Source organism: Mastacembelus armatus, chromosome 5 (assembly GCF_900324485.2).
Source record: "Mastacembelus armatus chromosome 5, fMasArm1.2, whole genome shotgun sequence".
Lineage (NCBI taxonomy): Eukaryota > Metazoa > Chordata > Actinopteri > Synbranchiformes > Mastacembelidae > Mastacembelus > Mastacembelus armatus.
In genome coordinates this window covers 24,875,033-24,900,329 of record NC_046637.1, presented here as the reverse complement: position 1 = coordinate 24,900,329, position 25,297 = coordinate 24,875,033, and the positions used below count along the sequence as shown (strand labels likewise).

General features: G+C 40.6%; 3 protein-coding genes across 6 annotated transcripts in view; 2 read left to right on the top strand and 1 right to left on the bottom strand.

The window, feature by feature from the left end:
* Positions 1-406: 406 nt before the first annotated feature.
* On the top strand, positions 407-5,670 carry ddx19b (DEAD-box helicase 19b). Its single transcript, XM_026306620.2, has 12 exons — positions 407-610; positions 1,081-1,120; positions 1,205-1,285; positions 1,392-1,527; positions 1,846-1,938; positions 2,112-2,214; positions 2,341-2,455; positions 2,595-2,772; positions 3,016-3,253; positions 3,505-3,667; positions 4,104-4,295; positions 4,530-5,670. The coding sequence occupies exons 1-12, from the start codon at positions 554-556 to the stop codon at positions 4,589-4,591; spliced, it is 1,458 nt and encodes a 485-aa protein (XP_026162405.1). The 5' UTR covers positions 407-553; the 3' UTR covers positions 4,592-5,670.
* Positions 4,566-17,888, bottom strand: pusl1 (pseudouridine synthase like 1). Of its 2 annotated transcripts, XM_026306621.2 has the most exons (9): positions 17,540-17,887; positions 17,404-17,464; positions 16,736-16,923; positions 13,882-14,031; positions 11,827-11,997; positions 8,281-8,335; positions 7,917-8,079; positions 6,839-6,894; positions 4,566-4,683 (listed from the first exon to the last, which is right to left on the bottom strand). In XM_026306621.2, the coding sequence occupies exons 1-9, from the start codon at positions 17,593-17,595 to the stop codon at positions 4,672-4,674; spliced, it is 912 nt and encodes a 303-aa protein (XP_026162406.1). In that variant the 5' UTR covers positions 17,596-17,887; the 3' UTR covers positions 4,566-4,671. The 2 variants fall into 2 exon arrangements, with proteins under 2 accessions (XP_026162406.1, XP_026162407.1); XM_026306622.2 differs by lacking the exon at positions 11,827-11,997 and having other exon boundaries at positions 17,540-17,888.
* Positions 17,889-18,527: 639 nt separating this feature from the next.
* Positions 18,528-25,297, top strand: part of LOC113130678 (arf-GAP with coiled-coil, ANK repeat and PH domain-containing protein 3-like) — a 50,825-nt gene continuing 44,055 nt past the window's right edge. For all 3 annotated transcript variants that reach the window (XM_026307483.2, XM_026307482.2, XM_026307484.1), the window contains exon 1: positions 18,528-18,777. In XM_026307483.2, the coding sequence (XP_026163268.1) occupies positions 18,731-18,777 (47 nt within the window). In that variant the 5' untranslated portion in view covers positions 18,528-18,730. The remainder of the gene's footprint in view (positions 18,778-25,297) is intronic.

Below are 25,297 nucleotides of genomic sequence, written 5' to 3'. Positions count from 1 at the left end.
TTCAGTATTGTTAACATTTTGGCCCGGCTATCACAACTTCATAGGGTTGTGCAAGTAGTAGTGTTGGTTATTTTTAGATAAAGTCTCCAGGAAAATAATGTAAGTCAACGTAAAATCCCCACAAGAGATGAAAACACATGTATCTGTGTGTGTATTAAGAGCGTCTCTATGCAGAACTATTTGGCGCCACCGACAGGCCCGAGATATTAAAGTTTCTTGGGACCTTGCCAACAAACTGCTGAATATTACCACTAATGCTCAAATGGATGAAAGCATATATGGTTTTATAATGGATTTACACTTAATTTACATTTCTCTTGACTTTAATTTTTGCAGAATTCTGTGAGAAAAACGTTAATTGAACTGGGAACTCCTCTTCTTCGGTACCTGCTTACTTTCCGGACGTATGAGAAGGTTGCACAAGTGCCCAGAATCTGTTTCGGCACGCCATTGTGTAATATAGTTACTCTGACATTATCGGCTCATCATCCTCAGGTCTGTTTCCCAGCTGAGTTGTCTTAAGTGTAATAAGTACAGAAAGAGTTGTGTCACAATGGCTACGGACTCCTGGGCCCAGGCAGTGGACGAGCAGGAAGCGGCGGCTGAATCGGTAAATCCCAACTTCAGCTCCGCAGCATGAGCTAACGTGTTGTTAGCACGTCCTGATGAGGATTTGGTCTGTTCTGGTACAATATTAACGAAAGTCAGTGAAATGTTTTGACAGTTAAAATTATGTAGTGACCATGGTGTCGATGAGTAACGTGGCAGTCTCTCCGAGTAACGTTTTTATTTCCTCGGTTTGGCGTCAGAGCTAAATGAAGTTAGCCTGAGCTAAATGAAGTTAGCCTGAGCTAAAGTGCTGCGTGCTCGGTGAGGCGCTAGCTTTAGCTGTTAGCTTGGGACGCATATCATCCAAGAGGATGCTCCAAAACAGCTCCAGTTGTATCAGTCCTGCTTTAACTCAGTTTGTATTAGTCATGTGTCACCATGAGAAACGAGACCCGAACCTCAAAACTGAGGCTCTTATGACACCAGGCATCATTTACAACTCTGTCAACTTTCTGATGTCCCTCCCTACAGATTGGCAACCTTCAAATAAAAGAGAAACCAGAAGAAAATGGTGAGTGCATTGTTCGTTAGCTGTGAGATAACAGAGTCAGATACACACATTAGAGTCCTGAGATGTTTGTGATGTTAACTGCAGGCACAGCCGCATACGTAACAGACTCCACCAGTGCAGCTGCAAAGACAGAAGGAGACAACAATGCAGATGACGACGATAAAGGTGATAAGGTTTATCATATAAAAGCTCAACAAAATTTCTTTCACTGGGATGCATGGTTGGTTTTCTCTGTATCATTTATTGTAACATGTTTGTTTTTTTTCCCCAGAGGACAAAGCAGCGCAGTCATTGTTGAACAAGATGATTAGGAATAATCTTGTCAGTAACACGAATCAAGTGGAGGTTCTTCAGAGGGATCCCAATTCTCCGCTCTACTCTGTTAAATCCTTTGAGGAATTGCGACTGTAAGTGAATCTTGTATTAGTCTCTTTATCTTTTGTGTATTTAGACACAATGTGTGTTGTTTTTAATCAGTCATGCTTAGTGTTAATGACACATGCATGTAGCCAGAAGAGATTAAAAAAAAAACTTCTCACCAAGACTCAAATTTTAACTATGCTTTTTCTGGGGTTGATGTGCCCTTTTATTGATATTATAAGGCATATCCATGCACTGAAATGCACTATACAGAACCTGATACAGATAGGTACTTTGAGTTTTCAATGAGCTCTGTAAGGCAGTCGTGGTGAATGTAACACTTGGCTGTTTTCTGCTATCTGCAGCAAACCTCAGCTGCTTCATGGTGTGTACGGCATGGGTTTTAACCGACCATCCAAAATTCAGGAGACTGCCTTACCTATGATGCTGGCTGAGCCGTGAGTACCCATTGCATTAACTGTAAAGCCTGTGGAGTACACTAAAATGTTATGTCTCTTAACACTTACAGGAATAGTGACTTTATGCTTGCTTGGCTCTGAATCAGCAAGTCATACAAGGTACCAAGGCCAAAAACAATTGTACCACTTGTGCCATTTTCTGTTTCCTCCAGTCCACAGAATTTGATTGCCCAGTCACAGTCGGGTACAGGAAAAACAGCTGCATTTGTTTTGGCCATGCTGAGCCATGTAGATCCCAATAACAAATATCCACAGGTTAGTATTCACTTCTGTTGCTAATTGAGAAATTTCCACTTGAAATCTTAATTTTCTTAGTTATGTGTGACTTGCCATTTAGACAAAGTTTGAAATCTAGTTTTGCCTGTAATTTCCCTACACCAGTGCCTGTGTGTGTCACCTACCTATGAACTGGCACTTCAGACTGGTAAGGTGATTGAGCAGATGGGCAAACACTATCCTGAGGTCAAACTTGTCTACGCTATCAGAGGAAATAAATGTAAGGCCGCTCTGCTTCCTATGATGCATCCTTACTGACAGACTTTTTTTTTTTTTTTTGTCCCAATGGATGCAAACATAAATGCAAGTAAGACATTACTTTATGTGTTAATGAGTGCTTGGCTCTTGTCTTTTTTTAGTGCAGCGGGGTATGAAGCTGCAGGAACAGATTGTTATTGGCACACCTGGTACCATGCTGGACTGGTGCAGTAAGTTCAAGTTCATAGACCCCAAGAAGATCAAGGTGTTTGTTTTGGATGAGGCTGATGTCATGATTGCCACACAGGGGCACCAGGACCAGAGTATCCGCATCCAGAGGTAATGAGAACCAAAATTACTCAGGAAAAGTTTGAAAAATTATTCAGATAGATGAAGGTCATTATGAATTTTGCATAAGACCCTTCACCTTGTGCTTAAAACATGATAAAATTGTTCATTGTGTAGTCATAACTTTTACTTGTGAATAATAATTTGAAGCTAAGATTATGCAGTATACAGCTACAAATTCTGACAGCTTCTGCATTTTAAGTCTTCATATACTGACATTTCTTTCCTCCACAGAATGCTGCCCAAAAACTGCCAGATGCTGCTTTTCTCAGCAACATTTGAAGAATCAGTGTGGAACTTTGCGCAGCGCATTGTACCTGATCCCAACATCATCAAGCTGAAGAGAGAGGAGGAAACACTGGATACTATCAAACAATACTATGTGTTGTGCAACTCCAAGGAGGAGAAGTTCCAAGCCCTCTGTAACATCTACGGAGCCATCACCATCGCCCAGGCCATGATCTTCTGCCATGTGAGTTCACAAAGAAGCTTAACTACATTTTATTCTGTTCGCAGTAACCAATGAACAGAGTTTTGTTTCTTCCAGTTGCTTGTATGAGTTGAGTGAACCATGAAAAAAAACATGAACATGGACTTACTGGAAGAGGCTGCTATATATTTTACCAGCATCTTTTCACACAGGGAGTTTTCATTGACTCATTCCTGTAAATCTTGTTGGTTGGTGAGATGCTTACAGCACTCTGTTCCCTCTTTGTCATCCAGACAAGGAAGACTGCAGGCTGGCTGGCAGGAGAGCTATCCAGAGAAGGACACCAGGTGGCGCTGCTCAGTGGTGAGATGCAGGTTGAACAGAGAGCTGCTGTCATAGAACGCTTCAGAGATGGCAAGGAGAAGGTCCTTGTCACCACAAACGTTTGTGCTCGAGGTAAACATCATGTGCTCAGAATGAAAAGAAAGAGCCTCATGTCATTGTGTTACTGTTTACCTGCAGGACGGGCCCTCAAGGAGTGTTGCATTCTTTTAAATTTCTAATTTTCAATATAGCGGTTAAACTAAGATCATATTTATTATCTTTGTCATATACCATGGGAAAAATATGCATGAGAGATACTGATCAAGCGAGCATGGGGGCCCACCAAGAGGGTTTTGGCCCAGAATTCTGTGCTAAGCCCCTTTTCATCACTGTACAGCCAGAAAAAATGTGTGGAACCACGTCAGTGTATCTGTTACTGAAAAACTCTTAACTGCTAGGAGGATAAATAGGGAGTAATAATATAAGGATTGTTAACCAATTGGTAGATTGAACTGGGTGATGATTATTATAAATAGTAATTCTCTCTCACTACTTGTCTTACCCTCAGGCATTGATGTTGAGCAGGTTTCTGTGGTAATCAATTTCGACTTGCCGGTTGACAAGGACGGTAACCCTGACAATGAGACATACCTGCACAGGATTGGCCGCACAGGTCGATTCGGCAAGAGGGGACTGGCCATCAACATGGTGGATAGCAAGATGAGCATGCAAATCCTCAACAGGATCCAAGAGCATTTCAGTAAGTTTAATAGGAGCTATTCCCACTTGTTTCTCATACACACAAACAGTAAGATTTATGCTGCCCCTCTGGTGTTTATTAGAAAAACCCTAAAAGACCCAAAGGTAATTATGGAATTACAATATGCAATCATGTTTGTCTTAAAAACTACTTCTTTTGGTGTTTTTGAGCCTACTTACTTACCATATGTAACCTCTCTAAATGGGTTTCTTTTTGTGTTCTTTTCTTTTACAGATAAGAAAATTGAAAAACTAGACACAGATGATCTAGATGAAATTGAGAAGAAAATGTATTGATCTCATGAAGGACACCGACCCGACTTCCCTTCCCCTCTTCGCTCTCCATGGACTGTACACTCCTCCAGTGTTTTATGCTTTTACTTTTTTAGCTGTTGGAGAAAGAGCAAAACCACAAACACAGCATATGTTTACACATGGATGTGTCTCCTCCCAGACAGGTGTTTTGTGAGTCTCATACCCCATTTCACTCTTTGTACTTCTTTGAATAAAGTCTTTAAGTTTATTGCTGTGTTTCAGGATGCTGCAAAAGCAGGCACAGGTGACTGTTGTACTCAACACACATGGGATCACACATGGTGTTGGCTGTAGTGCTGGCATGATACAAGCTATTCTGTTAAAGAGATTCACAAAAGCCCTTATAGAGAAATAACCATTTCTATGTGCCACATAGTTTTTTAATTTTAAAGAACAGTATAACTGAATGTAACTGTATTGTGTACACTATTACAGATTTTATTGTGCTTTTTTTTATAGCTACCAAAATCAGTGCAAAGGGTGAAGTTGGGTATGCTTCTCCAAGTGGTAGTTTAACCTCTAATATTTTACTTAGATGGTGATGGTTGGGATTCAAGGGTCTATGCAAAACCTATCCACTTTGTGATAGCTATTATAAAATACTGTCACTGTATTCACATGATACCAATTAATCCTGAATTAACCTCAGCTTTAGCATCAGGGTGTGTAGTCAAATGCCAAAAAAGGCTGCCTAGATTGATAATACACTATTAACTCAAAAGTCATGGACATTTAGATGTTTATGTGTTTAGCCAGTAATCAATCATTAGCCAACCACACTTCTCGCACACACTTTATTTATATCATTTTAAAAACTGTTACAGCCATTATCAGGCTGTTGAGCATTAATCATTGATCATCTTTTACTATCATCTGTCTCATAAAACCTTATTTCAATTTAAATATGGCCCTTAAGGTCTGATGTGATCAGTTTCCCTTTGTGTCTCGCTGTCCTACACACTTTTCAATCAGGGTTTCCAGTTTGACTTTAGCTCAGCTACGTTCTGCACCCAGACAGTGCTATTAAGGATTGTGAGATTAAAGAAATACGCAATGCCTTCCTCAAGTGCATTATATATATATACATATGATTTTTTGCTATTGATATTCTAAGATATTGGACTTAATATTCTGACTAACACTTGAAATTTTGATTATTTATTGAATTATGGGAATCTTTGGGATGTGTGAATTCTCTTCAAACCAAATGCTGAATTGACTTGAGGACTAGAGGACCTATGCCAATCAGTTTCACTGTGTTGCTCCAACATGGTCGCATAGATAGAAAACATGTACTTGTGTACATATTTAAAATTTTAGGTTAAAGAACTGGTGTGATTGAATTATTAACAATTTGTCACTTCTAAGAAGTGCAAAAACATTCCTCGCGAGGTTCAATTTTGACAGACGCAGCACTTGGAATACAGTGAGCCTAAATCTGCTAACCTTGCAACAGCGGGCAACTGTACAAAATTGAGGAAACTGATGTCTGGTGTATGAGATCAATACACTAGGACATTAAGGGCAGTGATTGGTCAGTCTGAACCTTCTACAAACCTCATCTGGCTCCCACCAGCACTGAGATGACTGCTGGTTGGTAGTCTGGTTTTAATGGATTGTTTACAGACAACTTGGTGAAAATCACTCAATGAGCAGATGCAGCCAAATTAGAGGCAAGCGAGAGTGTGCTGAAAATCTCCCAAGAAAAGTCTGAAGACTTTTGGGTAAAGAAACAGTGTATGCAGTTTTATTTGGACATTTGGATGTATACATTATCAGTGAGTGTGTGTGTGCGTGCACTTTGTTGATTCATAATGTAATACCACCGTATAATCCATGGACATATAAAGCAGTTTTGACTATAGAAATTAACATTTGTCTCCACATATTGTATACCTTGTTTGATAATTGTGAGAACCTACAAAACCCAGTTCATACACACAGGTATAATACTGCCTAACTAGGCTTAAAGCAAGCTGTTTGTTGTAACCTGAAAGTCATGTGTAGACAATAGGTTCGAGATGTGTGGTTTTCTGTAGCTGAGCTGCGTTCATGGACACAGTTGTGTATTCTTAAAATGTTGAATTAAAAGAACATATAGATGTTTGTCTGTAGTCTAATGCTTATTTGCCTACACTTGTTAAGACTGCAAGGAAATAAATACAAAAACTTTAACATTGCATACAGTTACATAAAAATGAAAGAATTGTTCAAGTAAAATTAACATACTGAGTTTCCAATGGTTGGTAGCTGCATCTCTGATGTCTGTTGTGGAAGCTGCAGGTCTAATAGAATATAAAAAAGAGATAATCATAAAAAAACAAATATGGCATTAATACTACCCATTTACACAGTTTATAGGCAACTACTGTGTGTAGGAGAGCCACTGAGTCGACACCTGGCCAGCAGTATGTGTCATCTTTAATAGATGGTTTAACAATCCTTATCTGCAAGAAGGTAATATAAAAGCTAATGCCGGGTATAGTTTGTGGCTGCATCCCAAGGCTCAATGACAGAAGGGATGTACACTTAAGAGAACAACTCTCCAAAGAACACAGAATTACAATTACTGAGCTCAGCCAACACATTACTACCTGTGAACATCAACTGGCAGCTATTTTGATAATCATTTCAAAGAGTATTTTTAGCATAAAGTAACAACTGCTGATTTCTTTTTCTTAAAAGGGAAGACAGTCTGCTTTTCTCTGTTTTATATAATTGTACACTTAATATTTTGGGTTAAAACATTTTTTTTAAAAACTTCATCCTGGATTTAGGAAACTGGTAGGCATCATTTTCTGGACAAAACAACAACTGAATCAACGTTCCTTAATACATTTTAATCCGGGCACTTGTAACAGTTCAAGCTGCAAAGCAGTACTATAGATATGTGCTATAATGTATGTATATAACATGACACAGTATAATGCTATAGTATGTAATATGTCTAGTAGGAACCTCCACTAGTATTGGTGTGTTGGGTCACTGGTTACAATACACTGATCAGCCAAAATGACCATTTTGTTTGTGAGAACTATTGCACATTGGCCGCAATAATGAGAAACACGCAGCACTAGAGTGGGGAGGCTGTTGAATTTGTTTAAAAAATTGATCTCACTTCTTTTATGTCCATATTTTGATACTCATATCTTGACACAGGTGCTAACCAACTGCTGCCTCTGGTCATAGTGTCATAGTGTTATGGCTGATTGTTTGGGGTGTGCACTTAAACAGACCTTTCATTTGAAATTTGATTTTGGCATTTCACAGATTTTTAGTTACTGCAAGTGCCATTCAGTGATCTCACCTGTGTCTCTGTAGTCCACCCTGGTGAGAAAGAGGCCCTGAGCTGGAGCAGTCAGGCCCTGTGGGAAGGCTCGAGAGTCCCGAGCTTCCAAAATGTCCTTCAGCTCAGGCACAGAGAGCTGCCCCTTGCCTACTGCCACCACGGCCCCAGTCATCCTCCGCACCTGGAGCACAGGGCCAAAGCGACAGGTTAATACTAACATACACACTAACACTTTGTGATAAATGATCCTGGTTTATGAGTAATATTTTCAATCATCACCAGCAGATGGCAATACTCACTGGCAAAGAACTGAAAGATAATCATGCATACATTTAGGGAAATACAGTACGTAAGAAACTGAGAACAATGGACAGGAATGTACCTGCTTGTAGAGAAATGATCTGCTTCTAAAAGTCAGCTCCCAGAACGGGATGTCTCTGAAAAAGACAACTAGTGTTAGTCACAAACAAAAAGTGTAAATAATGTATACAACTGTACACAAACACTAATTAAATACCACAGCTGTGTCATTCTTTGTGTGGGCAGAATGTTTAAAGGCATGTTACATTATTAACATCATGCCCTGCAGGAGTGAAGAATACTTGGCATCACTGACTGCAAATGCTAAACTAAAGAAAGGTTAAATATTGCCACAGGGCGTCAAAGGTCACTTCACAAGTAACAGTACCCTGAACAGATTCCAGATGTTATAAGTCATCACTCCATCACATAAGGACAGCTAAATAGAAGCAGTACAGATCAGAATGACAATGACTCACTTGCACAGCTGTGTATGAAAAACCACATCAGACAAACAAATCAGATTTGTTCCTGTATTTCACTGGGCTGAACCAAAATCTCTCATGTCTGTGTTAAGACACGTCTCTTCTTAATCTCTCTTTTGTCAGATATTTCTGTGCTCTCCCTCATTGTGTGAACAGAGTTAGGGACTGATGTGACATTCATGCTCATGCCAGAAATCAGAGCAGTGGACTCTCCTTGTGCTCACATTTGTTTAAATGTCACAAGCTGAATATGCCACTGCAGCCTAGGCCCAACAGGATTATGTCCAATGCCACAGAAAATACAAATCTGTTTTGTTTTTTTTTTGGAATTTGACAGTTTTTCTTCTAACTGATATTTGATGTTTTAGCATTTAAGTCACAATAGCCACAAAAAAAAAATAATAATAAAAATGGCTTGATAATTTAGGGAGAAAAGACTGAACTAAGCAAACAGGCACATGGGAAGAATTGGGTCAAATGCAAATTTGACTCAGTGCTGTTTGCTGTCTGATTACATTTGACATATAAGGCCCACAGAGACTGATTTATATAGCAGGGACTTTAGTCCATGGATGAGGGACAGTATGTTCACACGTGCAAATTTAGTTTTAACAAACATCTTCACATGGCAGACAAAAGTTCAACTTTGATATTCTGTCAGTAATGTCAGTATTTTTGCACCTAAAGACAAATTAATTTATCAAAAGAGAATCAATTTGAGCATTTCAATAACTGACTATTTAAGCCCTTTGTAAAGCACAGTGATGCTTTGAGCTATAATGTAACATTGTGACTGCTGGAAAATAAAAAGAAGAATACAAGCAATAAATATAAAATAAACAGAAGAAAAGCATACAAAAATAAAAAGTATATAGTCGTAAAATACAGATTTATTAAAAATCAAACAAAGACGCAGACCCCACCATATGGCAGTAAGCAAAACCTCTGCAATGAAACACTGTTCACTTATGTACGACGATGCCCTAATGAGCGCCACCACTTCATGGGAGGAAATATAAAAATTTTTTTTTCAATTGCTAATATAGACAAAAAAAAAAAAAGCCTCTTATACCAGAGCTCCTTGTTTTGGGATCAAAAATGTAATTCTTCTTGTAAATTAATTTCTTCTTGTTTTATCAATGACACTTAGAATAGTAACTGTCATGAAAAAATAAACACACAGGTTTAAAAACTCAGGTTAGTAACTGAAGAGAAAGAGGCCCTTCAAAAACAACTGGACTCCATGAAAGAAGAAGCAGCAAGTGCTCAGGTTTCCTGCCATGCCCAGGAGGAGAAAAACAAAGAGGATGTTAGCAGGATTGCAGCTATCCTCAGTAGGACAGACGCTCTCGAGGCTAAACACTTCCGCTTGATGCGGGAAAACATCTCAAAGCTGGAGAACATAAAAAAATCAAGGGCAACCAATATGATCAGGATTTCAAATTTGAGCGAAGAAAACACAAAGCTCCTGGCTGCACTAAGGGAAGTTGAAGAACAGCTGAAAAATAGGCATATACAATGGCAACAGGAGAAAACCTCCCTGCTGGAAGAAATTGAGAAATCCAAAGCCTCCAGTGCAGCTCAGCTGGAGGAGAGAAACAAGCTGATCGTTGCTCTGAAGGAGGCAGAGCAGAAGTTTAAGTTTGGATGTGACCAATGGATGGGAGAGAAACTTTCCTTTGAGGAAGAGATGAAAATGTCCAGCAGCAGTTATCTTGCTGAACTGGATTTGAGTAGACAGGAGAACACCAAGCTCGAGGCTGCTCTGAAGAAAGCACATGATGAGCTGAGGAGTCACGACATTTGGTGGCAGGGGGAAAGAACCTCCCTCTTGTAGCACCTGGAAAAAGCTAAAGCCTCCAATCTGGTGCTGCTGCATGAGAAAAATGCTGCTCTGAAAAACGAAAAACAGAAATTTGAATCGGAATATGTCCAGTGGCACCAGGCCAAGCGTTTCCTTGAGGCAGAGCTGGAAACGTCCCATGGCCGCTATCTCGCCCAAATGAGGATGCATAGGCAGGAGAAAACCAGGCTTGAGATGGCTCTGAAGACAGTGAAAGATCAGCTGGAGAGTGACAATCTTTGGTGGCAGCAGGAGAAAAGCTCTATGAAGGGGAAGATGGAGGAATCCAGGGCTCTCTGTGTGATGCAAGTTGATAATGTAAAAAAAGAGCACATCTACCTCTTGGCTACACTAAAGAAACTTAAAAAGGAGCTAAAGAATGAACGTCTCAAGTGGCAGCAGGAAAAGAACTCCTTGCAGGAAGAAATGGAGAAATCTAGAGCCTCCGGTCTGACTCACCTGGATGAGAAAAACAATCTGATAGTTGCTCTGAAAGAGGCAGAGCAGAAGTTAATATCTGAACATCTCCACTGGGAACAGGACAAGTTTTCCCTTCTTGCAGAGTTGGCGAAATCACAAAATCACTATCTTGCCCAGCTGGAGGTGAACAGACAGGAGAAAGCCAAGCTTGAGACTGCTCTGAAGTCAGCAAACGATCAGCTAGAGAGTGACCATCTTCTGTGGCAGCAGGAGAAGACCTCTCTGCAGTATTCAGGGCTCTATATGTGGCACAGCTTGAAAACCTGAAGAGGGTGGCCACAGAGCAATTCAACAAAACTCTACAGGAAAAGGAGCAGGAATGGGAGAAGACAGAGTGCTCTATGAAGGCCCAGTTGGAAGAGCTGGAGAAACGACTGGCCAAAAAAAAAAGAACAAAAAGAAATGGTACCAATTCAAATGACCAGCTGTAGAAATCCACACAAATATATCCACTCTTGTATATTTGTGTGGATTACTTAAACTTTTTAAATTTTAAATTGGTTTGGGGATTGGCAATTTGGCGATAATACATTTAAGTCTTTGCAGAAAACACAAATATTTTCTGCTGATGAATCACTGAATTAGAATAAAGGGATTAGTCCTTCAAAGATTTGCTTTACCATGAATAACATGGTCCTATAGAGGGGTTCTAAATTGTGACACAATACCACAGACTTATATTCATTATTCATAACATCTTTCTGAACTGAAAATGTGTCAGTGTTGTGCCCCCAAGTGGCCAAAAATTGCAGTTTCAAAGTGATACATACAGCAGACCAGTGGTAATGGCAATGTGATCAGCCTACTTGAATATATCTACCTGTGGAAGTGTGCCTGTGCAAAGGAGCTTCCTGGCTGTATGTCCACAACATCCAGAGTCTTCACAGGGTTTTTAAAAGGCAAGTCTGAGCTGATTGCTCTGAAGCTGCTAAAGTCGTGAGTCCCAATCAGCAGGGCGGCGGCCTTATGCATGGCTCCCACATCCAGCTTCCTGATGACAGACACAGCGAATGGATGTCTGTCTTTAATCACAAGAAAAACATATATTTTCTTTAAGTGTTAAAAATATGCAGCTGAAGTCAACAGACTTCGTGACAGTGATGTGGTGTATTTTTAACTGGTTTCTTAACTGGTTTCAGGCCTCAGTCATCCTTTCAAAGAAGAAAAACTTATTGGCAAACTTGTACGATATGAGGCACGATGCCACGTGAGAGAGCAGAGCGTGTCAGCGGCTCATTGGCTCATTTTATGACGAGAGAGGGCACGGTGTTCAGATTGTCTACAGTCTCAAGCTTCTGCCACTGCTTAAATATGATCTGACAGAGAGAGAGAGAGATTCAGCGAGCAGGGACATGGAGGAGTATGCTGAGTGACTCACTAATTAAAATCTTAATGCACTAATTTAAGGCGCAGTTAGTCATGAATGAAGATGTGTGATGGTGCGCTGCAAAAAAAATGACAGTCTTAACTCATTTAGTCGTGTGATAAGTCTTACAACTTAATTCAGTTCATAGTTTTAAAAAAGCCTTTTTCATTTGACAGATGAAATATTAATGTGGTTTAAATCAAATATCACAATATCAAATATATTAAAGGTGCATTGTGTAAAATGTGACAGGGTTAGCATCACCTAGTGGTGAGACTGCAGAATGCAACTTTCTGGGCTTTGGATTTTGACCAAATTCCTGTAAAACTAATGACACTACCGTCACCAGCATTTTATAGATTAAAGGATTAATTAAATATTTAAATAAACACAACCAGTAGAGTAATCAATAGTAAACTAGTGATACAGGCGTGTATGGGTCCAGTCGCTGGTTGTAGTTTTTTTGAAAAACTGAAAATGTTCCAAGAATTGTTCATATTTCTGCTCTGATATGAATATAAACTCAAAAAGAAGAAAACTGAAAAAACATGAGCAGAGATTGCTTTTGCATCATGTCATTAATGCTTCAGAAATTCAATAATTCCGTTACAATATGATCACTGGATTCCCAAACATTCTTGAAAAATATAAAACCACAGATGACAGAGTCAGATTCAGACTATTTCACTTGCTAAGAAATACATGAGTTCAAGAGCAAATTCAACATTAAAATGAACAGAGGCTATTAATATTTTTTGCAGTGTGAGGGCTGGACAGGCTGTGATGACGAGGGAGAAGCAGATCAAAGAGAGAACGAGGAGAGGCTGCTGAAGCAAAGACGCTCAGGGCTGCAAGGACGAGATGGATGCTGAAAATAAGAGAGGGATAACGATGAAGAGATGCAAGAGAGAAAAAAGGGGAGGGATACAGAAGAAAATGGAGAGGAGGAAGGGAAGCAGGGGGAAAGCAAGTATTAAAAAAACCCAAAGTAATGTGTGTGGGTGTTGCTCTGCATATGTATAAGCCTGCAGCTTATCTTGCCCTAGTTTTCCCTAAAAAAAGTGAAGAGAGGAGCAGACAAATGCTAATACGTATACTCCCTCCCAATCACAGCTAAAAGATGAACATCTAAGCAACAAACCTCTATTTTCCTCTTTCTGTGCTCTATCCTTTCCCTTGTCATCTTTCTCTCCCTCCGCCTTCTTTGTTTGTTTTTAGGATGTCAGCTCACATAAAACTTGACTCGCACTTATTTGAGGTTGCGGCAGGGCACGTGTGGATTATTCATGTGTTTAATGTGCCATTGTTTCTGCAAGACTAAGCGTGAGCTCATTGAGGGTGTGCCGTCAATGTGTGTCTGTGCAGATCAACTTGTTAGATTGATCTGGAGTCTGGGCTCGATTTTTATCTTTATCTTAAATTTTCATGCACACTCACAATAGACCGAATAGTGAAAAAAACAGATGATGAAAGAAGGGAGGGGCTGTCTACAAACTCAAGATAACTCACATGTTGCAGAGGTTCCAGCACAGACTGCACTCTGTGAGGGGAAGTAGAGATTTGTGGGAGATTCCCTGGGCAATCCGGTAAACGTAAGTCCGAGACTGGGCATGGAAACGGGCATGGAAGTCATGAGGCACACAATATGCACGAGTGATCCTGGAAAAAGGATAAAAGTACATTTTCAGTAAAATTCACTTAGGTCACAAATGCTGGAAACTATTATGGGCAGTGATCTCAAAACATTAATTCAGACATGCTCTGTACGTAAGTGTTCCTTTGAAGTCAGGTGGATGTTAGGGTGAACCTAAACAACAAGCAGTGCCTCAGTCAGGCTGAATCAGTCCCCAGACTGTTGTAGGGCTGTGACGGGATGCAGAAGCATAAGGAACTATGAGAACACTGGTGATCAAATACACACATCACATCCATATGCATCTTGTTTTCTGCACGTAACATACTTACATAGCATAGTATATCTATCTGTGTGTGCATAGTCCGAGAAACTAGGTTACGTTTCCAGGGGAGGAGATTTGGTGTGACACGTGGCAGAGGAAACCCTTGCGTCTGCCTTCAGTGCTTGCTCCAATGTAAAGTGACAGCATGTGCCTGGCCCTCAAACCACACACACACATACATACATGCATTTTTCATTAGCAGTGTACAAAGCATGGCCTCACATTTGGGAAGTAGGGCATTGTTTGGCATGGCACCATTTTGCTACTCAGCAGTTTTCTCCGATGGGGAAAGGACTGTTCATTTTAGGCTTATTCACAGAAAGGCAAATGAACCCAGGCTGAAGAGAGATTTTTTACAGTGTGCAGTCAATGTTTAAATCTGGCTCTGGCTCTCTGTCTCAGGAGGCAGCAGACTGCAGGCATGAGCCAGGAGCCATATTCTGATTGCTGCTCTAACAAAAACTCTTTTTAGTTACATTTGAAGAGATGGTCTGTTGTGTCAGATCTAATGATGGTTTTTCTGACACACATATAGTGTGTGTGTGTATGAAAACAACATAATTCTGTTCAATTAATTTATATGGTGCCAAATCACAATAAAACAAAATCTCACGGCACTTTACATACAAACCCAACAAATGCAACATAATGCTGTTTTATTAAGTGTCTTCATGAAGAGTGTTTTTATACTGCATATTTCTTAGCAGGTTTCATAAACTAACAAAGTAATTTCCATTTATCTAGATATGTGTAGCTGTGCGTGTGTGTGCGTGTGTGTTAATGGATGCCTTAGATCAAAAAGCAGAGCAAGGATAATCCCTTCTAACCTTCCCTCTGCAGGTTTAGGGATTAGCAGGATGTTGGGAGCTTCCCTTCCTCCCTTCTCTGTGTTTCCCATATGCCTCTTTTCTGCTTCGCACTTTCACTTTGTGTCTTTGTTCAGGTTGTCACTGTCTGTTTGGAGTTATAGCTTTACCTTTACTTGACCTCTCTTTATGACTCTGACTCTATCCCTTGGAATCTTTAGACTATCTTTCTCCTTCGTCCTTCTGTCTGTCCCTTTGCTTCCTCATCTTCTCTTCTCTCACACAGAGGAGCTGATGACTAAATATCACGGTGTCAGAGCAGCAGTCCAAACCACAGCAGTCATGAGAAAGTGGCTTTGGGTTTGAATAATGCAAAGATGTGCAGTGAAAAGAGGAAGTGGAAAAGCAGCACACACCAGGATTTGAAATGCTCCCATATAACACTATTTAAGGTGTGATTTTCCTGGAAAGGCTCAACAGGTGAATTTTCAATAAGGTTATTTATCTAGCTGTTGGAGATCTTCTGTAATGTGTGATTTATTAGTGGAGGCGCATCCTCAGATGATGCATGGGTTGGTGTATGAGAATAGACACATGGATAAATGTTTCCCCTTTTAGATGCTTTGTGGTTGTGAACAATGCCTCTTGCCTGTTTCTCTAAACATGAATTATTTTAGGCTTTAAAAGTTACAATGAGTAAATCAGGTTAATGCCCTTGTAACCTCTAAGCAATTGCACAATCTAATAATCTAATAAACAGCATAATAATATATGCTGATATTGATATTCATACAAACTGTTGATTTTTTGTGAAATTCTGTCCACAGTGAGAAAAATACTTGGCAAATTTGAGCTCATCAAAGATGATCTGGCTGAATAATAAGCGTCTATATCTATCTAGTTACTTGCCAAGTGCTGATCATTAATTTACCTGCTTGTCATGCATGATGTTAATGTTTTACCCATAGTTGTATCAGATGTAGCATAGGGACAAATTAACCAACAACTTTGTTGGGAAAGTCAAACTCTGGCTTTGACTGTTGTACAGACGATTGCTGACTTCAACAGTCTTTACTTTGTCCATTTATTTGTTTGTGTTCTTGTAGTATGACACTATTCGGAACAGCAGCCTCAGGGCTCCTTTCCTGAGATTTGGTAGTTTCATATAAATTCCATAAATTGTTCAGAGTTTTGAGTTGTCAGTGTTCAGTGCTTCGGTCTCATGTGACACAGAAACGTGCTGTTCAGGGTGTGTATGCTAAAACTGAGTCACATGGTTCAGTAGCAAAGCAACACAAAGTAAGGAAGAGACTTTGTGAAGAAACTGCAGATAAGTGCTAATTGGTGACTCTAAATTGCCTGGAGGTGTGAATGTGAGTGTTTGCCTGTCTCTATGTGTCAGCCCTGTGACATAGTGATGATCTGTCCCGGGTCTACCCTGCCTCTTACTTAATGCCACCTCAGACTGGCTTCAGCCTGTCAGCCACCATGTGCCCTGACGCACAACTTGCATGACTAGGTGTTAATTTAACCCGTGAATGAGGAGCTTCTCAGAACGTCTGTGACTATTTAACACTTGCTTGAGGAGAACGGATTTACCTGATTTGCTCTGTCCTAAGATGGAAATTGAGAGCCCTGACAAGAATGTCTTCGGTAAATGGAGGCTTGTCATTCTTGCGTTGGAGGTCGAAGTGGGCAGAGTTAGAGAGGGCGTGGACACCTGTGTCTGTCCTGCTGGAGATCGACAGAGACACTGGATTGAGGGGCCTCAGCCTCGTTATCGCATCCTGCACACAGGAAAAAGAGCATCCAAGGGATTAAAAAACAGCAGTTAGTTTAATGCAAATGTGTGTTGTAGAGGAATCAGGTGTCTCTAACAGGATGCCCATCATCATGTCCTGTTTATGAATGACATTTTTTGGCCCACGTTGTGCATTTTGTTAATCAGTCATTCATTTCACAACATCACTAAAATTCAGACTGATGAGCGAAACATTTCTGTCAGTTCGTTAAACAGAACACTTGATCTATAAGGGGTGGACAAAATAACGGGAACACTGAAACATACAGTGACAGTGTTACACAATAAAACATCCCTCACACATTGCAGAAGCAGCTTTACAACAGAAAGCAACGTCACAAAATGATTATTCAGTTTTATAGACTTAGAAAATGATTTCGTTGGCTTTGGGTTTGCAGGAAGAAAGAGGTCTTACATAGAAGAACAGAAAATGGACTGATGTGACAACACAATAATTAAAACTTACCTCCAAGTGGTCCTGGACCCCCCTCTTCCCCAACTGATGCGGGTTTCCTTTAGCTACGCCACTACAGAAATAATAACAATGATGATTATCAAATAATGAATAATAACACTATGAAATATGACCAATCAGCCTCTACCTGTATTTTGCTCCAATGTATTGAAAGAAGATGAGGTATCGTGTCCAGCTGTGCATGTTCCGTCCAGATGTGTTTGCCGCTCATGGATCATGTTATTGGTGTGGAGAAGTGAAACGTTACTTTAACTGGTGGAGGTCTAACTGGACATAGCGAACACCACGGCTGAAACACGCGTGTTTGGGTCAAGGGCGACGGACTACACAGAAATAAGCACTTCCGCATAGTCTCATGGTCTTATTTGTAGTCCGGAAGTACTGTCCTCAATTGCAGCTTCTCCACATGTGTTTAAAGACGGAAAGTGAGTGTATCACACTGTTAGTGTCTTAGTCTAAACAGCAAGACGATGTTTATATAACAAATAAACAAAATAAACACGTTGTGACAGACACACATGTCACGTGTCACACGCGGATCTCCCGCCTCTGTGACGTCATGTTCAGCGAAGTGTCTGCATTTTTAGCTTTGACATCTACGGTCAGAACCAAAACAACAAACGACTTGCAAATAAAAACACGTCGTTTAAGGCGCGATGTTGTGTGACTTCAAGACTACACTTCTCCTTGTCCCTTTCAATTCGCGTCATAATCAATAGAAGAAAAGGACTGAAGCCAGAGACGGTGTAGGTTAGTGGAGATGGGTCATGGGTAACAGACCGCTTCAACGGGTCTGGACTAGAGACACATGTAAAAGAGAAGCAAGAACAGGGTCCAGGCATTGATATTATTCTGTTTGTCTGAGCCTGACACATTGAATTATTTTATTTTTTGTATCCATCATTATCAATCAGAGCTCTGGCATTAGAAGTTCAAATTGCCAACAACAGTATTTCCCCAAGCATGAGATGATTGAGATCTAAAAGTCCTGGGGAGTTAGTTGGTCCACCTTTGGACGTGCGTTCCCCTGCTTCAGCAGCGGTGTTACAGGAGGTTGTAACTAGTCGGCGCTCTGCTCTCTCGGTTCAGTCTCCACGGTGCAGCTACGCCTCTCCAGCCTCTCCAGCCTCTCCGGCAGCAGTGGCAGCAGTGTAGTAGTAATCCGGCTGCCGCGCACTCAGCTCGCATTTTGTGTCACGGTGCCACCGGGAGAGAAGCGACAGACCGCTGCGCGTCAGGGGACACCGGTTCAAGCTACATCCCGCCGCGGGCAATGACATTGGCAGACTGAAGAGGGAATACACGAGAAAACGCAAAAATGACGGTGGACTTTGAAGAATGTATAAAAGATTCACCCCGATTCAGGTAAGAGTGCTCCTCTCAGGCACATCACAGCGGTGCGCAACAATGGCACACCTTCATTTACATGATTTTCTTAGACGGGGACTGGACGCTACCGTTCAACCAGAATTTGTTTGGCATCAGGAGGGTAAAATCACAAGATTTAATATCTGGAGTCGCCCGTGTCTTTAACAGCATGGTGGCGTTTTCTGTCTTTTTTGCCCCAAACCCTCTGTCATGTTTGGATTTTTTTTAATGTCACAAGCTGGTTGTGTGTTAAAGCATTTATTTACTCTGTGGTGCCTTTGTTGGAAGACATGTGTCAGTGTTTATTTGGGATTCTCATTTTTAAACGTGGGTTGTAACGTCAGCTCAGTGTATCTGAAAGGGACACTCGCACTGAGAGGATCCATTTTGCCTGAGTGTAAAAATTAAGTGCTTTTTAGTTCTCATGCTTTATATATTGCTCCAACGAGGAGAACTTCTTTATTTTGGCCTTATACATAAACCAGTGACAGTGTGTAAGGGGGATTTTCTGCTGGTTGGTCTTTGCTCCTAGAGGAGGCCCTGCAGTTACCCAGAGAGTCTCTGTGGTAGCAGGCTGGAGAGGAGATGTCCTTGCAGCATTAGCAGTGGCCTAACAGACATAAAGGCAACGGGGAGAGAACCACACTGTCTCCATGCAGAGATGGAGCATGTATCCTGGGCACTGATCCAGTTGTTTGGCCCCTTGCCTGCCCGCTGGAAGGTTGTAGCCACACTCAGTCCACGTGCCAGTCTGGCTGCACTCCTGTGCAGACCGATGGGAAACTAGCAGAGGAGATTCTAAGAGCATCTAGGCCAGGGATCCCCTGCCAATCATGTCAGATGGGCTGCACATATGTGGCAGCGCCGTTTGCTCAGTGTTTTGTTTAAGGAGCAGCAGCCTGGTATGTTCTGTTCAAGGACAAAGAAAATGACTGTATTTGATAGTTAGATTTTTCTGTTTATGTCGGCGCCTGTTGTCTATTTGCTCTCTGTTCTGGCTGTCATTTTGCTGCTTCCCTCTCCCTCTTCCTCTCTTTCTCACACACAACTTGTCGCTTGTTGTACGTTATGTATGTCCACAGACTAACGGACATGCTGTGATTTGAGTGAGCAGTCACACAGTGGTGGAAAAAAAGAAAGAGACTGAGTGGGACCTATATTGAGTTTTCTGCTTAAATTCTTCCTGAGCAATGATGGATGCCTGAGGTGGAAAGTTGCAGGAAGAAGCAGCACTCTTACAGATACTTCCCTTTGTGCTCCGGGGTCAGTTTCCTGCTATCTTATCAACATTGTGATGTAAAAAAATTCCACCACTGACAAGGAAGGGGATGTTTGCATGAAGCAGGTTTACAGGCAGAAGTAAAAAATGTCATGTTGCATAATACTGTGATCACGATGATGATGGTAGTAAAGAAATAATTTACATGCACCCTAGTTTTTCATTTTGGAGTCTGGTCCTAGTTTTGGATTTGATTTGAGAGACGTCTGGCTGGACACAACAAATGGTGCCATTTCTTTCATTGTTTAAACTATTACACTATTTGTCTTCATGATTTAGTTAGTTCAGACACACAGTTTGAAGTTTCCTTTTTCAGTGAGTGCACTGTTTTTCAGGATGACCCAGGTGAACACATCAGTCCTCAAACTGGGTTCAAAGAACCACATTATGTGCATGAAAAAGAACAGAACAATTTCAGTCTGATAAACAGCATAGTGACCTCAATTAGTTAAACCACATTTGTAGAATATGGCACAGGATCCACGTGAGTATGTAAAAATGCTTTTTTTTTTCTGTAGAGGAATTGATCTCAGTGACATTGTGAACCATCAAGGGTAAATGTCTGACTGTAGAGAGGTTTGAATCAAGAAAGAGGCTAGTTTAGGGTTTAACAGCTTCCCAGTTCTTAAAGATTGGCATGTTTTTAAATCAACATTGTCAGCATGGCATGCCTTTTCCAGGTACTTAAGCACAGTCATGCAGAGTTTTTCCATTGTATTGAAGTGACTGGTGTTCCAGGTGCTTTTCCCTCCTTGTTGTGTCATTCTGGAGAAACAGGAGTAGGAAGAACAGAGAGCCAGGCCTGTATATCGTCCTACACATGGCACTAAAACAGCTCACACACACCCTGTCACTGCAGGTCTTAACTTGTGTCAGTCCTGTCTGTGTGTATGGATGATTGGGTAAGCATGAAATAATATTTAGGGGATGCCTGAGGAAGTATAATATATTTTGTTGTTCATTCCCTACCTCATTCTCTTTTATTCTGAGCTGTTTTGTTCTGCCTTTCATTCAGCAGTCACTTGCTGCTTTGATCCACTTTATAACAAAATGTCAGATGACGCCAGTACACCTGGCTATAGTGGTTGCTAATAAATTGGTTGTAATCCGATTCCCTGGAGGCGTATTGCTTTGTTTCCTTGTACTGGGTCTGTTTTTGGATGTCATTATTGTTTACTTCTTTTTTAAAAAGTTGTCTTATAGCTACCAACCTACAGATCCCAAAGGGCAGCATTACAGCATCCTTATATTTACATTTAGTGCTTTTATTGACTATTCTGTTATAAGTATATTAATATGCATATGTGGGCGTGAGCTGTTGCCTAGCAACAGCTGCTGGGAGAAAAGAGGACAATCTAAGGATGTGAGAGGAGATGGGTGCTTTAAAAAGATGCCATTGTTACTTTGATTATTCCTTAATATCAACCATTTCATTTTGACAAAAAAATTATAGGCATTTGTTCAGTTTTTTAGTTCAACAGGCAACCTGAGAATGTTAGTGTATGTCTCTACTTTCTTTTTTATATGGTTGACTAGATAGGTAGTAAAAGTAGAAGTAAATTAATAGGTAGCCTAATTAGACTCATCAGAAAAAGTGTAGTTATTATTATTGTAGTTCCCTTTGTCGTAGGTGAGATCCCAGTACCTCATATTGAAACCCTACTTACTACTAATATCAAGCTTACAGTAGGTGCACTGCATTGTAGCATCTGTGTTGTATGTAAACTAATAATAAAAGGCAAATAGTGCACAAAGAACAGCTGACGTTGTCTCCAGCAACTCTAATGTGTGTACACCTGGGAACTGGTTGTCTCTTTTTCTAGTCCACCCACATTTGGTTTCAAGCATCAGATTGTCCAGACAGGTTGAGTGAGTCAACAGATTGAGAAAGTGACAGCAGCACAATGACAGACACAGACACCAAAGGATAGTTGTTATTGTGCAAATGTATTAGTCAATTTAAAACATATATCTGGTCTGTTCTGGTCTATTCTGAATGAGATATAGAATCTGGATAATATTGTGTTATAGACACCACCTTGAAAGCTACTGCATGCTAGTTTACGTGACATTCAAATCTCCAGTCTTCAGGTATCTCTATGCAACATCAGGTAGCCAGGAAAGAAATAAATCATTAGACTAATATTTGTCTTTGCCTCTCTACATGGGTTCAAGAATGTTTCAAGTTTATATATAGTACCTTCAGATTCAAAATCAGATTTAATAAAAGATTTGAAAGCACTCTTACAAAAGACGCTTTCATCCATCGTATTTCTGGTTTGGTGCCTTTTTTTCAAAAGCAGGTGTCATTTATTGGCAGATTAAAGTGCTGTTTAATGCTCTAGATATTTGCCTGGCGCCCTGGTTTCTCTCAACTGTCTGAATTGTATGCCCTACCTGCATCATCGTCACTTATAATCCTTTTACACACATCACCAGTTTGGTTGCCTGAGATAATGAATTCACATTGGTCAGTCGCCTGTGAAATATGTAAATATCCACCATGCTGTCTTTGTGAGTTGGAAGAAGCAGTAGTGTCGCCAAGGGTGATGAGAGGCTTTGCCAGGCATGGCAGTTACCTATTTGCACCTATTCGTACGTGTCCTCCTGTGTCACTCAAGTATGGAAAGAGAGGATCTGTCCTGTTAAACACAGAAACAGACAGATGTTTTTTGGCGTGTGCCGGCAGAGAGAGCACAGTTGTAAATGGAGCTGCACATGGTGACCTTGAAAGAATGCAGATAACTTTACAGTAGAGAAGAAAATATATAAATGTCCTGAATAAGATTACCTGTTACCAAAGTAGGCTGACATTTATCTACTGCATGTTTACTAATGTGATAAACCCTGGAAAGTGTCCCAGGCTGAAGCCATGGAAGTACAAACCTTCGGCTTTAACTATACACACAATGTTCTTGTCTGCTTATCTGTAACTTATTTTGGAGCAAACCACGATCAGAGCCACTGCAGCCATATGAACTTCAGCAGAAATAGATCCTCTGCACGCCATCAAAACATTGGCAAAACGTTTAAGAAGAATCCAGATCAGTCACATTAAGTTGCTAATGTTAAGACACTCACTCTCTGATGTCGAGATGTGCTCTGACAGAAAGAAAACCACCCTCCTGGCCTGGAATCCCTATCCTCTTACCCTCTATATATGGAGGATATCCAACCATTTTAAAGCTCTCAGTCCTGGTTTTTGTTATACTAAAACGACTTTAACAAAATTGCTCTTCTGTAGAATTGTGGGACTGAGAGGTTTAGAGAAAAGACTAAACTTCCATCAGTGTTTACTGGCAAACGTCATAAAACAGCAAGCAAATTTCTTGCATTTGGCCCTAATCTTGAGGGATTTGCCCTCTAAAGCAGTAGGTTTTCTTTTGAAGGTATAGGAAGGTCAGACAGTTTAGTTATGCTCGATGTACTAGTCCCTCACATGGGGATGATGAGTTTTTGTAGATTTTCTGTTTTTATAGCAGGCCCAATACATCAGCAGATGTTTATGTCCAGATTAGTACAAGTCATCCTCCTTCCTGAGGAAAGCAACCATTTAACAACCAACTGACCTTTTAAACTCTTGCAACCTGCAAGTGCCACAATAAGACAATGCTGCGTGTTGGGGCTTGTAAAATTAGACTGACGTCTCCCAACAGTTCACATAAATATTTTAGTCCCCACTGTGTGCATAAAGGGGAGAGACCAACTGTGAACTGCAGGAAACCCTTCTTTCATAAAAAAATGTGCTTTCTTAAAAGGAGTTTTGGTGTCACTGGGCATAAGAGCTATTAGATTTAGTCTTTTTGGCATTCAAAGTATTGTCCAACCTTCTAAAATACAGATTAACAGTTGAAAGTTAGTAGGCCAGGTGAACAAAGTAGGCAGCTCCACCCTAGTTGTTTTTCCTGTGTGTTTGCATTGAATTGATATCCCTGGATCACTAAATCATGTCTGGCTAAATGAGCACACTGCTTCAGAATATAAGAGCCATGTGGCATCAGACACAGCTTCCTGAAGAAGTGCATTAAAATGAGAAAATGTGGAAAGTGGCCAAACACAGTAGCTGTATGAAGATGTTTATTAGAATGAAAAATCTTGCTCAGTTATACTTTTTCATGCACTAATTGAGAGTTTGTGACAGCCCCAGAGCTTGCAAGCTGCTTTTTATTTTGCTCACACAGCATCTTGAGGGGCTACTGAACCGTTTGCTTGCTTGGAAATATGTTATACACAGATTGCAGTTGCTTCCCTGCCCACAAATCTGTAATTCCCCTTTGCTTAGCTCTGTGCCTCCCACATTATATTGGGTGTTTACCAATAAACAGGATCTAAACAGGATGATCGTTTAAAAGAACAATACTAATTGACATAAGACATTTTCAATCGCTGCCTAAATCAAAAGCATCATATCAGAGCAGGTGTGTCATGTGGTCTTGTCACTGATGATTGACTGAATTAGGCCTACAGCATGCCTAGAAACCTTGATAGGGATTTGTGTATTATCAGAGCACCTGTACCCACTACCAATTTTAAGAGCTGATGCTCTTTTAATAAACCAGTGCTACTTTTCTGATATTAATCCCTGAAATTCAAGAAATTACTATACTGAGACCCATTTTAGTATCACTCAGGCTACAATATCTACACTGTCATATAAAACTATAATATTAATCAGAGGTTGCTGTAGATGTTAGTATTATGGGATACCAAAATTATACTGTCATTGGTTCTCTGCGATGTCTTAATGCACATTTATTATTTGCAGTCAGAATTATTTTGTCAAGTGTTTCCTTGTCTGCCGCAGTGTATACGCGTCTGCCTGCTGGCTAGCATGTGGGCTCATCATATTTTCATATTCTTGACTCTGCTGCCTCATTCGGTTTGACCTGTTCATGAGAGAGCATCAGCCCAGCACGTGGACACTCCCACTGAATCCACAGTACGGCAGATTTTCTTCCGTCCTGCTGCACGTGTTGCCGTGGGGCTTAGTCTCGGACCTATATATGAAATGGGATTATGAGTGACCACTCTGATTAAATCAACTGGATAGCCTGCACATCCTTTTAAAGCTCACACACTATCGGCCTAGCTAACCCTGACAACCTCAGCATAATTTTGCTTTCTTTCAGCAGTGTACAGACGATGATTGTTGCCCATTATAGAAGCTCATTTCGTCATTTCAAGTTCACTTCCTCATTTCTTTTACTTTTGCTGTTGTGTTTCTGTCTTCAGAAATGC